The following is a 16,569-nucleotide window of genomic DNA, read 5'->3' as shown; positions in this document are numbered from 1 at the left end:
CTAATGCGACGATCTGATTTTTGGTTTAACATTGATTGATGTGATATTTTCTTTCGATACATGGGTATTTTTGGAATTTTTATCAGCAATAGAAAGCGATTTGAAAAATTTTCGAATAATTTGAAGTTGGTTACCGTTTGATGTTTAGAAATTTATGCATTAGTTGCGCATTAATTAGAAAAAATGTTACACGAGATGTCGCAAGAATGATGTTGACATAATTTTATAGATTCTCTTTGGTTTACTTAATCTATATTTAATTATTTAAAATACTTATAGGAATTTTTGTTTGTTCAAATAGTTCGCTTTATATGTTCTTCATTATCCAATGAAATATCAATGGTATGTCTTGTAACTAAAATTGATATAAATAATAAAAATCAAGGGATATAACTATTCTATTTTAATGTTTCATGGATAATTCCGTTAGATGAACTTGAATATTGTAGATTATTCTTTGTAATTTTGCTGTATCAAACGAAATGGCGACTGTAAGTCGCCTCTCGAGTGCAAAGGGTTAAAAGATGTAATAATAAAATATTTATTTTATTTGATAAAATCTCTTATATATTTTCATTATAAGAGTTCTATTAAATTGAAGAATCTGTTGTTACTTACCAATGGACTCAAGGAAGTGATAAATGTTAGGAACACAACACATGTGGCCAGGCCCTGTGAAATTCCTCTGTTTTCCAAAATATGCACTGCCACGTTTCGAAGGTATTTTGGTACCTTCTGTAAATTATAGTATTCACTTTACATACATTTTTTTTTTTTAACTATTCTTCATATTGTCAAAATATCATATAAAATCATATATATATATATATTGCACTATAAGTGTATAGGTATGTGTGTGTAGCAAAATATATGATATAATATCATCAATTTACTCGTATTAATTTTAGAATTATTAAACTAGAATTATTTTTTTTAATTATCCGCTTGCCCTATGATTTAGTTCCCAGCTATGATTGATACAACTATTTTATCCTTAATAATGTGTTAGAAAAATAATAGGTTTTGATTATTATTCTATGTTTACGTTTACTGTAAAGATTTGCAATTGACAATAGAAAAGCAGTGTTCAATTTATATGAATAAAGAATAAATGATACTTGATTTCTCAAGTTCGATTTAATATTTTCGTCACGAATCTGGTACGCTATTGTTAGCCAAGAGATTAATAATACCCAAATCATATCAGTGGTTTTCATTTGTATTCCTATAGTTATTTCTTAACGAAGTTTTTCAAAATGATGAATTTAGTACATATTCGAAAAAAAATAAAATCACAAATTATAAAAATCATGGAATTATTAGTCACCATAGTGAGAGTATTATTAATAATAAATTATAATTCTATTTTCTATAATATAATTATAATTGTATCTTAAAGAAAATAAATCATAATTTTATGATCCAGATTAACAATTTTTTACACAACAAAAATTTATTTTGGCGATATGAAATAATTGCATTCAGTTGTTAAATCCATTATATTGTCTTTCAAAAACAATTCGTTAAAAATAAATTCACAGAAAAATGAAAACCACTGCATTGCATCATTCAGAATTATGAATTAGGATTCCTGACGTTGGTACAGGGATCAACGATCCATCAGAATGGCAATAACAGGCGGAATCAATGTATTCCACCACTGACCTGGAATCTGTCCACCGATTCAAGGTCAAGAGGAAATGGCAAGATTCCAAAGGGTTTCGCAATCGATCCAGTCTACTTGGAAATTGTTCAAAAGAGGTTGTCACGATGCACAAGCTGTCGCTATCAGTATCCCTCTGATATCTAGATCAGGAACGATCTATAATACGTTAACTCACCTCGTTCTTCTCAGCCAGTAGGATCCCATTCACCAGAGCAATGAGTACAGAACTCACTGTTATGCAAGTGTAGAAATATACACTCCTAAAAATACATTAGTTTCTTGAATAACAATGATCAAATTAAGATATAGTAACAATTGAGATATAATTCTATAAGATATTTGTGTAATTCCTATGTACTTCTTAAAGTGATGTGAGTAATTTATATTTATTGATGAAGTTTGGGTCACATATTTTTCTTCTCCTGAGGATTGTTAATAATTACTAATTCTCATTTAATTGCTAATCATTTACTTCTATACCAAAATGATTTCGGTAATTTCTAACAAATTTGGTTAATTTAAAGTGATTTTGAAAGAGAATTTTCAATAATTCATATTCATTTGAAAATTTGTGTAATTTGATCAACAACATCTAATTAATTTATTTGAGTGGATGTTTGTTTAATTTATATATTTAGTGGAAAATATTGTTGGAGTAATTTCATATATTTTGTAATCTAGATTTGTACAGATTCCGTTGTTGCGAAAGAATGATTTTATCGTTTTCCTTGAGTTAAGTCTCGTTGCATCTGTCTGTTTGCAATCTAATTGCATTTCGTTGCAACAGGAATTCCGTTGATTTATTCTCAGCGCGTTTCGAAGTCGATCGAGTGTCACGAAGTTAGCTAGAAGGGATTTTAGGTAGGCTTGTTCGTACGGTGGAGAATATTAATTCAAATGATTGGATTTATTTGGATCGGTCTGTTTACCCGTTCAGTGTGATTGCTATAGCGGTCACGACCACCATGTAGACCAAGCCGGAGCAAACGAAATACGCGGAAAGCATTCTGTCTCGTTCGCGGGAGTACTGGAACAGAAATCGTCGGTGGATTGTCAATAAAATCTTGCTCTTGCAATAGTGTTTGATTGGATTTGAAAAATAAAAACAAACTGTATTTACTCTGATTTATTTAGGATTTCTTCGTTAACAACGATGATAATATCGACAGTATTCATGTTCATTATTGTGTTCTTCTATTGTGAGTAGAAAGTTACATCTTGCAGTAGATGTATTGGATTTGATAAGTAAAAGAAAAATTGGATTTACTGTGATTTATGATGACTGCCTGTTTTGGCAATAATCATAATATTGGTTATTTTTATATTAATTGCTGGTCTGAGTTACTGTAAGGTACTTTAATTTATTAAAGATATCTTTTTTCGCTATTATCACAATATTGATTGCTTTCTTTTATTCTACTGAAGGCAAGTTACTTTGCAAGCAAAATGTAGAATCTTTTTCTCATTTCTTAATAAAAGTGTAAAGCCTGGTACAAAGTACTAGAGATGAAGTAGAAGTTAATTATAGTTATAACTGTTGATTTTAAAAGTTCTATTTTTTTCGTGCAAGGGGCATGCTTTAATACAATAACTCTTTGGAAACTGGTGTCATTGAAGTTGTGATTTGTTGTTTCGGTTGCATGACCTTTTTTTCTTTTATTATTTTACATTACGAAAAACTAAGTTGAAAATGCATCATTTTCTCTAGACCTGTCTTATTGTTCTGTTAATATTAATTCTGCATTTTCCACTTTATTATTTTATAATTCTAGAAACTAAGCAGAAAATGCATTAATTCCTCTAGATCTGGAACCTAGATCTATGTTTTCTTTGAGGAATACTAATTTTTTTGAGTTCTTCCATTTTTCTATAATACTCGAAATACGTTGTAAATTCCTGTGTATGTAGTTCCTTTCGTAACATCATCTCCCCCCGACTTTCTATTCCTTTATTTCATGATACTAAACATTACATTAATAATGTATTTTTTATATAATAATTGCCAATATACCTTTTCCTCAACATCAGGCCGTCGGAATGTTAGAATAAATGGGGTGCAGTTTTCAGCCCTTAATCGATCTATGCTCCTGGCGTCTATCGCCCTCATCAGGTACTCGTTCACCTCGTCCTCTGGATCCTTCTTCGGCTCGTTCGTCTCGCCGAAGCCTAGCCTGTCGCGTAATCGAGAATCGATATTGAAAAATAGTCCCTGACGCTGCCGAAAGTGTATTTAAGCGCCTGACCCCGACATAAAGTGATTTTCGAGAGTAGAAAAATAAGATTTATCGTGGAATACATTGCATTTATTCGTGGCACGGTCTCCGGAATCGTTTATAATAACCGACGTGTGATATTTATTATGGTATCAATTTGACGTATTTGCGACGGAATTGATTTCATTGGAACTGAATCCTTTATATATTATCGAGATCTGCTGATCTATTATTTGATTTCGTTACAATAGAAAGTTGTCAATTTTCCACAATTAATTTCTTTCTACACGATTTTGGAAGGTAAATCTCATTTCTAATATCCAAATAATCTTCGCTGATGATTTTATATCGATAATTATATCGATTACATTTTTACCTTACATTAGTAACGTAATTATTATCTAGATTACGGAACTGTAGTACATTAATGATTTAATTAGTGTTTATCATTTTTCGGCATAATAATAAGTATTTCTTATTTTAATCATTGACTGTGAATTTTTACTCAATAATATTACTCTAGTTAATTATATTCAAGGTCATAATATTCACTGTAATAAATATAATCATATGATCACCATAATTACCGATTTTGAAAGTATATTATGGAAAAGGAAACTACTTATTAAATACTAAATTATATCAATCATATACGTATAGTAATTTTAGTAAATATTATAATCTCGAACTTAATGGATTAGTCTAACATTGCTACGTAATAATTGAAATAATAATATATAATTGCAACTAGTTCTCTGTTTCATGCTTTCTGTTTAAAATGAATTATGTTGACCATATAGTTACAATTATAGTAAATATTATAAGCTCGAATAATTTACTTACAGCAACCAACTTCTAAAAATTTCAACAACTGTTCAATGAGATAAATGATATTTACCACTGTAAAGTAGCTGCAGAAAGTATAAATCAAGCTGATTTAAAACTGAATCCCTTTTTGCAACTGTTAATATTATATATATTGAAATTATATTGATAATCAATGGTCTCACATTAGATAATGTCGTGAACATCAGCAAAAATTCAAATAAACGTACTCCTATGATTTTCAAAAAAATTACAAATTAATCACATCAAATGCTAGTTAGTTCTAATGTTAAGGATTTAATATCGATTTCCTAATAAAAATTATTTTGAAAATCAATGGTCTCACATTAGATAATGCAGTGAACGTCAGCAAGAATTCAAATAAACGTACTCCTATGATTTTCAAGAGAAGTACAAATTAATCACATCAAATGCTGGTTGGTTCTAATGTTAAAGATATAATATCGATTTCCTAGTAAAGATGGTTCACTTACTTGGCCTGTTTGCCGTGTTGCGAACCGTACCCTATCATTCTCATCTCCTTAGACACGTTGCCGTTCGCCGGCAGCCCCTTTCTCAGCCCCGCGGACGGAACGTTGCCCTTGAACGAGTCCCCGGGGACGATCAGGTACGTTTTGATATTGTTCTCCTTGAGGTACGCGTTCCTCTCGCCCCCGTGGCCCTCCTCCACCTTGTAATAACCACCCAGACAGTCGAGGGTCTCTTTTGTAATGTGTACTCGCCTAGAATAGACGATTGTTGTCCGTTTATAGTGACCAATTCAATGTCCATTTATTGATCTGAGTGACCAACTCTTTATTACTCTGCTTAACCTCTTTTGTAGACCATTTAACACTCACAAAATCCATCAGTGTTTATCTCGTTCATTATTTTCTGTGTCAGTTTTTTTAAAATTATTTTTAAGATTCGGTGGAATGGGTGGTGCGAGATAATTGATTTGTTTAATGGAATAGATCTCTGAATATAATTGATTTGTTTTGTGGAATAGATCTTCGAATATAATTGACTTGTTTAGTGGAATAGATCTTCGAATATAATTGATTTGTTTAGTTGGATAGATCTTTGAATATAATTGACTTGTTTAGTGCAATGGATAAAGGAATATGAGTGAACTGATTAGTGGAATTCATAAGTGGAATATAATTGTATTGATTAGTGGAATGAATCTGATTTGATTAGTAAAGTATAATATACACTAAAAAAGATTCGAAAATAGTTTACATGTATTTCATTAAGAAGTTACATGCCAGTTTCGAATATTAAATTTTTCGACGTCAATTTTCTTTGCACTACATGTATTGTATACCAATTTATTTAATATTTGAATTGTACCCTCTTTTGGTATGATGATACCTTTCCAAAAATTTCGTTCTTCTGAATTTTTTTTGATAAACTGGTTGTCTTTGTACACAATAAATTATCTTTCTTATTATTCAGCGTGGCTATAGGTGGACAGAAGCTTTTTGATCAATTTATCCTGGTAATTTTGACAGTTGTATATTGAACTGTTATTATTATTGTTACTATAAATATTATTTGATATCTGTGTGTACGGACCCCACTTTCTTTATTTATCAATACCTGCAAAATTAGATGAGATATTTGTTTATCGATTTTTAATAATCGAAAATACAATTATTATTATTTTATTATTGTCATTATCATCGTCATCATCACAAAATTGTTACTATATTGTTATCGAACACCAATCTCCACGGATCTGAACTTCATTTATTAATATGTGCAAAATTCGATAAAATCTTTCCACTTATTGATTTTTATTAAGCAGAAATTCCAAAGTCCTCGGAATGTTCATTTCGCCAGTGAATTCTGTGTTTATTTTTTTTCACATGAAACTATTACTCTTTATGAACAATCTCAATCGTGGTCTCGATGTTTCAATAAAAGAACCGGGCACATTTGACGTTCCCCCCGAAACTGAATAAAAATCCGTGGAAGAATCTCCCCGAGGAGAATAATACTGCCAGAAAATAGATGTTCCAGAAACATGAAACAGTTATGCGGTTATTTTTATCGCTGCTTTGTGCTTTGTAATTTCCCTCGAATGTTTCCCGGCGCACGGCTGAAAGGTTTCTCGGGAAACCAAGGCAAGACGAGCCTCACAGACGCCGACAGAGGAAGCTGTCTACTCGAAATTCCAATAAGAATAATGTTGCTCTCCAATATTCTCTGTGGAAATATCCTTTTTCCATTGTTATATGAAAATATGAAACAGTCATTAATTTCAATATTTCAACCATTAGAAATTATTCAGTGGCACTTTGGAAAGTGATAGTTGAATTCGTTTGGCATGTTCATAAACTTTTCAGAGTGTAATATAAATTTATTTTTCCATGTAAATTCGATAATTATTACATCTGGAATAGTTATTAAATCGAATATTTCATTTACTGGAAATTATTCAGTAGCGCTATGGAAATTGGTAGGGGAATTCATTTGTCAGATTTATGAATTTTTCAGAGTATAATATAAATTGATATTCTAAAATAAGATTCGAAAGAGATTATTCAGGAATTTCGGCATCATAATTTCAAAACATTAAAATCTAAATATTTTACAGGTATAATAAATTTCGATAAATTAGTAGCAAAGTGTTGGTGAATCAATTTCTCACCAAATAGATGTTCAACGATTAATCGTAATTAAAAAATTTCATATCTTTCCTAATATATTCAGAAATTGGGATATCAAAGTTTCAAATCTCTCAAATTAATGTGCTTTACTAAACAAAACATTTCGGAAACTAATTAGCTTACAGAATTTAATCAGTTCTTTTATATTCAGTATTTTTATCAGAATATTCTTTAAACTCGTTTTCACATGGCAGGGTCATTTTGAAACTTATTTATATGCAGCTGATGGATACACTGTTGATGAACTTGTTTATTTTACGTTGTACACTGTGATCTGATATGCGCGTATGATTAACGTGTCAGAGGGTCCATCTACAGGACGTTTTTTTTGGGTCCATTATCCTGGTCGCTGGAAAGGCGATATTGTAAGATGAGAAGCAGTTGGAATTACTCACCCGGGCACTCCGCCGCTTTCCATGTAATTCGCGAGGGTGACGTCGTTGCTCCAGACGTCGAATTGCCATTTTCTCAGACCTAGAACGCCGCAATGTACTCTGCCTGTGTGGATTCCCACCCTCATGTTCACGTTCACGGCTCCCACCTCTCGATACATCCTGGAATACAGTGCCAAATGGATCTCAGTAATTGTTTTTCGTGTATTTCCACTGGTGGTTACCTGGTGGAATTGAATAATTGAGAGATTCCAAGAAATTATTGAGATTTTGAGGTATTTCTTAATTGTGGGTTTACAGACAATTATTGGAGAACGGTGTATTTGTTCATTGTGGAAATTATTATGGAAACGAGGAATTGATTAGTTTCGGATACTTTTGAAATTTGATTGAATTAATTTATTGGTGGAAATATTAGAAATTCGCAGAATTGCTTAATTGTAGGTCTTCGAAAAATTTTAAATGGGAGTACTTATTTATTGTGCAAATTGTTGTCGAGGAGAGGAATTGATTCCTTGTTTACACTTTTGATACTTGAAATAATTAATCATTTTTGGAACTACTGAGAATTGAAAGAATTTCTTAATCGTAGGTTTACGAAAAATGTTGGAAAATAGGAGTATTTATTTATTGCTGGAATTATTCTGAAGGCGTGGAGTTAATTAGAGGTAGGAGCTTATAAATTCGAAAAATCGATTAACTGTGAAGGATATTAAGAATGTCAGGAATTATTTATTTTTGAGAGCTATTCAAAATTTGAAGTATTTATTATTTGTAAGAGCTATTGAAAATTTGAAGAGTAGATTAGGCATGAAAGCTATGGAAAATTTAATGATTTCTGTAATTGTGAGATCTGTTGAAGATTCAAAAAATCGATTACGCATGCGAACTATCAAATAATAAACGATTAATTTAATTCTATGTACTACTATATTTTCGAAGTTTTTACTAGCTGTAAGTAGTATTAAAAACTTAAAGAATTGATAAATTGTAGTTCCTTTTTTTGTTATCGTGTGCAGTACTTATGTTTCATCTCTGTTTAAAATAAATTTCCAACGAAGATCAATTTTTCCTCTAAAAAATTATAAAGGTCATCTTGTATATTTTCGATATTTTTCGTTTTCGTTTGCATCGTGCGCAATTTCGAGTTTCCCAAGAATGCAGAAAAATCTTCAGTCTATGTATAATAATAATTGTCCGTTACGAACACACATGAAATCAGTCATATACTCGAGCGAAATATCAGCTCGTTTCCGGTTCATCGTTGGCAATCACTGTCGACGTTCTTTTCGTTTGTTTCTGCACTCGGTTCTAATAGAGCAGCCAGCGATGGTAGTGGTCGGTCGGGGAAACCATTTTAAGAGCCGGAAACAAAGTAAACGAGTCAAAGTGAAACGCGGCCTCTCGAGACGACTGTTCTTAGCTCAGCCTCCTCGTTACGGTCCGCCACGCTAAAAAACGAGAGTTACCCGGTCAAAGGGAAGATTTCCTTGGAGAGCGAGGCAACTCGGTCCAGCGAACGCGGATGAACTCGATTCTAAGAAAATCCGATCGAAATTTGCCTGGGAATAAATAAATCGGAGCACCGTTTTTTTTTTGTTTGGGTTTCTGTCAACTGATATTTCTTTCATTGAGTATTCCTTGTTCAGTTATTTAGCTTGTGATATTTGTGTAGGTCGAAATTATTAATTGAATCACTATTTTTCGTTTTGATTTTATCGGACGTTTTTTTTCCATTAAATATCAGTGTTGCATTATTCAATTTATGAAATTCGCGTAGGTATAAACTATAAATTGCATCACTATTTTGTGTTTAGGTTTATATAAAATGTATTTTTTCAGTAAATATCACTTGTTGCGTTATTTATCTTGTGATATTTGTTTAGGTTGAAATTATTAATTGAATCACAATTTTTTGTTTGGGTTTCTATCGAATGTATTTTTTCAGTAAATATCACTTGTTGCGTTATTTAGGTTGTGAAATTTGACATTTGCGTGGACCTGAATGATAAAGTGGATCACTCTTTTTTGGTTTTTGTCGAACGTATTTTACTTCGATTAAATATCACGTGTTACAGTATATAGTTTCTGAAATTTGATATTTTGCTGGAAATGTATACTATATCGGATCACTATCCTTTTTGATTAATTTCATCAATCTCAAGCTGAAATTAATTGTTTTGCTTGAAGTTATATTTGGATTTATAAAGCAAGTGATTCATATGATAAACTGTATGAGCAAGTCAGTTGATATTGTTACAGTTTTGATTTCTTGTTATATTTCTGCATTCTTTTCTTATATCTGTGGTATTCTGTATTTTTAATATGATGCAGGAAGTATTCACTTCTATTATTACAATGGAATACCTTTGCATATTGCATAACTAATTGCCAGGTGGTTTGCCGATATTTTCAACCTTGATCGAATGTGAATAGTTTACTACAATCAATTTTTGGAGAGTGGTGTCATTGGAATTGTAATTTATTTATTTTTTATTAATTTTTTCCATTTTCAGTTTTATTTTCTCCGAACACTAATAAAAAAGTTACAAATCTACCTTTTACTCTAAATCTTCTAGTTTTCATAATATCAATGTTTTGCATTCTTTATTTTATTATTCAATAATACTAATAAACAAGTTAATAATATACCCTTTATCTACGTCCACCTATTTCTTTTCGTAATATCAGTTTTCTTCATTTTTATTCTATTATTCTATGTCACCAATAAATAAGTTAAGAATGTATAATGGAAAACCATTGCATATTGATAACTGCTTGCCAGGTGCGTTTTGGATATCTTCGACCTTGATCAAAACCTGTCGTCATTTGTTGATTCAGTTATGCCTCTAGCGGTCACTGAATGGTATATTCAATGGCAACTGTAGAGCGTCTAAATAATGACTCGGTGGTCCGTTTGTTTCGAGGTTCATGTCGTTTAACTGTCATTTTAGTATTACAAATTCAGGTCAGGCTTTACTCTCAGGCTACTGTCTCTCTGAGGTCACTTCTTCGTTATTGTGATTCAGATCATTGAATTCGTCTTTACATACCAGAGATTATCAGCAGTCGTAGCTTAACGTTAAGAAATATATTTAAAAACATCTTGGATTAACTCTTCACAATTACTATTGTTTACCATCTAAATTTTGTCAGAGTGTTATAACAAGGATTTTTCTTCCTACAAATAAGTATTCTTGCAAAATAAAATTTTTTCCAAAACTATTGCCTGTGAAATAATGCATTTTTCAGTGTCAGTAGAAACAGTCGGCCATTGTTCAGACATAGAAGTTTCTCCCTACTGAACATCCCATTTCTACAGTTTCAATTTTATTCCAAAATCTGGTGCTTTGTAGTGAAATACACATTTTCGTAAATTAAATTTTACTTGAAATTGCGGTTCTTTTCAGTTGTATTCTCATTCACTCATTTTCGATGATGAATCAATTATTAATTACCTGTACTTCTCTTTTATAATACGTTACGTTTACAACAAATGATTCACAAATATTGTGTTCTGCAAGTATTATGTAAATAGGATGACAATTGTTATTGAATAACAATAACCACTTGGTAGAATTCAGTGGTTCTAGTTTATCTACAGTGATGTAATCTACTTCCTTTCAATGAAGGATTAAACATCAATTACCTCTTCCTTCTTTTATGATATGTTAGGTTTACAATAAACAATTTAGAAATGTTGTATTTTTCAAGTATTACACAGATATGTTGACATAATTAAGTAGCATTAAACACTGTGCAGTATTTAGTGGTTCCAGTTTCTCGAGATTGACCTGAATAGGGGTTGTCGATAAGCATAAGGGAATAAGGGTCACGGAAAGTCGTGAGAGCCAGTGGTATAACGTTAAGTCAGCCCGACAGAAACTCACGTGATTGCGCTAATCATGTCCAAACCCATTTCCACACAACACCGAGCGTGATCGGGCCTCGGCTCCGGAAGCCCAGAAACGCAATAGTAGCAGTCCCCTAACAATTTGATCCGTAGACAGTGGTGCTCAGCTGCAAGGGTGTCAAACCTGTAACATTCGACATTTTGAAAGGAATTTGTAGCCCTTGTCCTTTCAATGAAATTAAAACCTATTTCAACTCTTAAGTATATTCGTCAATAGTGTTTATTGTTTGAACTTTATTCTTTTTTGATTTTTTTCATACGTTATTAATTATTGTTTATAGAAATTTTTTGAAACTTCGTTGTATGTTATCCTTTATACAGATTTTCTCAAACTCCTTTGTGAATTCGTCATTATAGAGATTATTTACTAACGTCCTTATACATAGTTCTTCATTAAGATTGTTTTCTGCCTTTGTTATTTTTAATGTTTACCATCATTTGACTGTGTTGTGTCTTTGTAAACTCTGAGATGTCACTAGTATCTTGAAATCTGAGGAAATGTTCTTGTTTGTGATATTTCGAATATAATTTTCAATCAAATTCGTGACGATATGTTTTGCTCAATTAATCGTATAGACAATTATCGTTTAATTCATAGTATAATTCTAGCGTTATTTATTTATCACTCGAAGTATCAGTGGTCGTTTTTCTAGCAATCAACTCTTTTTTTATTCTAGCAATTCGTTAACGATAACACAAAGTTCCAATTACAGTTTATGAACATATAATTGCAATCATTTCAATGTTCAAGTAATTTTCTACTTGCCAACGTTTTCAGTACTTCTTTTTCTGAACCTATCCGAAGTCATTAAAATTCTTCTAGATAACAATTCCAATTTATTCCGCAATAATAAATACAGTATATTATAAGTGTAATTAATATTAAAGTAATTATATTCTTTATCTTAAATTCATTATCTGAGTATTCGAATAACGTTTAGGAAGATTGATCATCAACTTATTAAAACATTACTAGGGAAGGGAACTACTTTCTTTGGTTGAATTTTTTAGTATTGTATCAGCTCACCATACGAACAATTTGTTCAGCAATCTGACGACCTCCTCGGCGGTGCATTGATCCGATAACGACGTGAACCCGCAGATGTCCGCGAACAGGATACTGTAAAACAGAGATTCTACGATGGAATCTTCAGTGGCCGTGCAGGTTTTAATTAAGTACCGGTGGTAATTGGAATTCGTTAGCCGGGGCCGTGTGACTTAACGAGGCGCGAGTGTCAGTCGGGTGTTACTTCAGCTTGTGACGGACGCGTTCATCACGACAGATGCATTATGCAGTTCGGTACGTAGCGTACAGAGAATATACAGTGTGTCTCGTAATTATTCCGTCTCCTGATCCAAATTCGTCGAGTTTAAATCTTGAGTGTACGCGGTACCTGGTTCACTAAAATTTGGTTTACTTTGTCAACGCACTATCCGACAATCACTTATTATAATCGATCAAATGAACTAATTTCTTAAATAAACTGTATTCTATTGGTCTATCTGGGTAATTGTTTAATGAATCGTCTTGAGAGAAATTAATATTTTGAAGTAGACAAGTTTCGTTATAAGCAGTTTGAATAGACACAAGGACAACATTAAATTAAAAAAATGTTATCGTTTCTTGAAACAATTGGAAGTGATGGTGATCTGAAGTTTTGTGGTGTTCGAATATTTCTAACAGTAATCAATGGGACTGTTTATTGATATCTTGTTTTGCTTGTGATAATGTTGCATATGGTACATTACTTACTAAAATTTTGTTAATTTGTAATTCGTAGTTTCACTTTCGTGTCGACTTTTTAAGTACACTGAAAGTGGTCCTAAAATGAATTCAAATGTCTCAATATATTTCTTTGCAATTGTTCATTATGAATGTGTGCTGGATACTTAAATCGAGGGAAACTTATTTTTATTTCTTTGTGTTTACTTACGGCAATTGCTCTCGGAATCGTTGTAGAAATGAAAATGCTTTAATTGTTAATAACTATCAATTGTTTCGGATTAAGAAGTTAACTGCTTTCATTAATTGTTTAGGATGTTTTATTTAGTGAAATGTTTTTGTGTTGATTAAATACTGGTACTACATCAATTAATAATAATTTATGGTATTTCGTGATGATTACTATTATGATTGTCAATACTACAGTTGCCAAAATTACAATGATTAATATTACTATTATCGTCATTTCAATTACTTACATTTCAATTACTTACATTTCAATTACTTGCATTTCAATGACTGGTATTTTAATTACCTATATTTCAATTAACATTGAAAATACAATTACCAACATTTCGAATTCCTACATTCCATTTTTCAATTTCACAAAAGCTTCTGATAAGCTTCCAAAACAAAAATTATTCCGCAGAAGCCTATTCATAAAAGCATCCCGAATCAGCCGAACCACTATTGTCCCTAACCACTCGTTTATCCAACGGTTCGAAAAACATCTATATTCTCGTGCCGATGTCTTTGGTTCACCCTATGCCTAGTCCGAAACGCAGTATGCTCCTTTTGTTCCTCGGTTTCCCTTTATCCCCGGAACAGTGGCGACGCGTTCTATCAGCTATTCGTTATTTTTTGTTTTCTGTCCTTTTCTGGAATACTCACCTGACGTTCTCGTGCCTTTGGATGTAAATTTTGTAAAACATGGTATCCTTCGGTTTGCCAGCGATGTCCGCTTTCATCTCCATGGCTACGTGCCTCGGCAACACGCTCAATAGGAGACGTTCCTGTAAAAAAATCAAGGGGAATTCTTTCGGTAGACGTCCACCGGGAACACAGAACGCAATTTTCTTCTGTATCGCCTGGGAACTTCGTGTTACAGTGTCTCAAGCACGAGGATGCTTGAGACCTATGATTTTTTTCATCGCTGTGTGGGTTATGTCTGGGAAAAATGTTTTTTTGGGGGTGGGTGGTGGTCTATTGTACGTGTTCATTGGACTTTTGGATTGGTATCTTTGTGCGTGGTTTGAGAGTGAAGTGGTTCATTTGGGAAATTATATTTTAATTTCGGAGATATATTTTAATTGGGGAAAATCTTTCTGTTGCTTTTATTTTATTAATTTATTGGTAATTTGGTTCGATGAGTATCTTTCTGCGTAGAATCAGAGAAAAATGTTTTGCAGAAAACATTATGTTGAAACTTTTGAGGTGTATATTAATTCGACAAAAGTTTTGTTTTTTAATATTATTTCCTTGATTTATTCAAAGTTTGAATTGACAGATTGTGAACTGTGAAGATTGTGAAACTCGTATTCCAATCCAATTGTTAATTTTTATTTTAATTAGAATCTTGTCTGATAGTCGTTTATTGTGAGTAATGTTATAGTTTATTCTCTAGCTTTGCTAAGAGAACCACCATTGTTTATTCACCATTGTATTTAATTATTTCTTATACTCTGCTTCCTGTATCTCGTTAGTTATTTGTTATTTCGTTCGTATGGTTTACTTTTCTTTATGATCTCCATTATTATTATCCAGTGTACCAGTTTATTATCAAAGCGTACATTAATTAATAGAATTACTGTTATTTTGCATCAAAACTATTTATCAGATGTAATACATCTAATATTTATTTACATATTCGTTTATTACGAGTCCCAGTTATCTCATTTGATACAAAAGTAAATTACTGTAACCCAATCACGTCAAGAATCACCTCAATATTGCAAATCGAAGTTATCAAAATTACAGAAGAAATTGTGAAAAGCACAAAAGTGTATTCACGTTTGAAATAGTATATGAAAATATTGGAAATATTTCTACAGTGTTTGCTTCGACAGAAATTGAATCACCTTAAATCACCTCAGAGCCCCTGAAAGTATTTTCGCAAACATCAAATCACTTTCAATCATTTGAGAATCGATTGCATATTGGAACTTATTCTGGGCATAATATTGAACATTATTTGTAACGGCCGTATCAGAGCGACCCATGTTCCAGTTCGAGATTACATGTGTCGTACATATTGATAAAATTCCCGTCCAACTTTAGCGTGTTCTACAATTCGGTAACTTTCCCGCGGAAACGTGCCCGGAATCCCTGAATTTCCGATCCGGTCAGAATTTCGAACTCGAGGGCGTAATTCAACGCGAAAGGGCTCCGCGGATCCTTTGACAGCTCAATTTGTCCGTATTAACGCGTTCGTCTCTGCGATTGCTTGTCCAGACTATCGACAGTGTTTGCACGTGGTAATTAATTCGTATTGTCTGATTAATAAGTCGGTGTGCTGTTGAATACAGTAGGTACCATAATTTACTTTAAAATTGAGTAATGGGAATATTTGCATTCAATTTTTAAATCGATTAATGGAAATGACTGTAGTAAATTTTAGAATTGGGTAATTGAAATAAATATAATAAATATTAGGTTTGATTAGTGGCAGTAACTATAGCAAATTTCTTAATTAATTAATGAAGGTGACTATAGTAAATTTTTAAATTGAACACTGGAAATATCCATACCAAATTTTTGAATTGAATAATATATAACAAATGATTTACATGCTAGAGTAGAAGTACACAAATAGTAATAAAAATTTTGTAATAGTGAAGTGTTTAAATTAGTAAATCACTTTGGAAGGAAAGTAGAATTGTTTAGATCAAAATTTGCAACAGGGCAGTATGAAATTATCAAACTAATATTTATAATGGCGTAAAACTGGATACTTTGAATCTTGCAATAGAACAATTAGATGGCCTAGGGAATAATATATTTGGATTAATAGACGCGGATATTTCGAAATTTGACACAGAATAATACACTTTCTAATAAATAATATATTAAAAACAGTTTTAACTATTTCATGTTATGTTGCAAAAGATTTCATAATATAATAAATCACATATTTAAAACGATGCAACTAAACTGTTCAAGTTT

The 16,569-nt window shown here is 32.0% G+C and overlaps 1 protein-coding gene across 2 annotated transcripts in view; it reads right to left on the bottom strand.

The window, feature by feature from the left end:
• Positions 1-16,569, bottom strand: part of LOC116426026 (adenylate cyclase type 6) — a 151,642-nt gene that overhangs the window by 15,032 nt on the left and 120,041 nt on the right. For both annotated transcript variants that reach the window (XR_012998064.1, XM_031974464.2), the window contains exons 8-16: positions 14,299-14,420; positions 12,712-12,804; positions 11,662-11,808; positions 7,775-7,933; positions 5,199-5,447; positions 3,678-3,837; positions 2,596-2,693; positions 1,842-1,926; positions 619-735 (exon numbers count right to left, since the gene is read on the bottom strand). Coding sequence is in view for 1 of the 2 variants with exons in the window: in XM_031974464.2 (XP_031830324.1) it covers positions 619-735; positions 1,842-1,926; positions 2,596-2,693; positions 3,678-3,837; positions 5,199-5,447; positions 7,775-7,933; positions 11,662-11,808; positions 12,712-12,804; positions 14,299-14,420 (1,230 nt within the window). In the remaining variant the exon portion in view is untranslated. The remainder of the gene's footprint in view (positions 1-618; positions 736-1,841; positions 1,927-2,595; positions 2,694-3,677; positions 3,838-5,198; positions 5,448-7,774; positions 7,934-11,661; positions 11,809-12,711; positions 12,805-14,298; positions 14,421-16,569) is intronic.

The sequence above is a fragment of the Nomia melanderi genome, chromosome 2 (assembly GCF_051020985.1).
Source record: "Nomia melanderi isolate GNS246 chromosome 2, iyNomMela1, whole genome shotgun sequence".
NCBI lineage: Eukaryota > Metazoa > Arthropoda > Insecta > Hymenoptera > Halictidae > Nomia > Nomia melanderi.
This window is presented reverse-complemented; position numbering and strand designations above follow the sequence as displayed.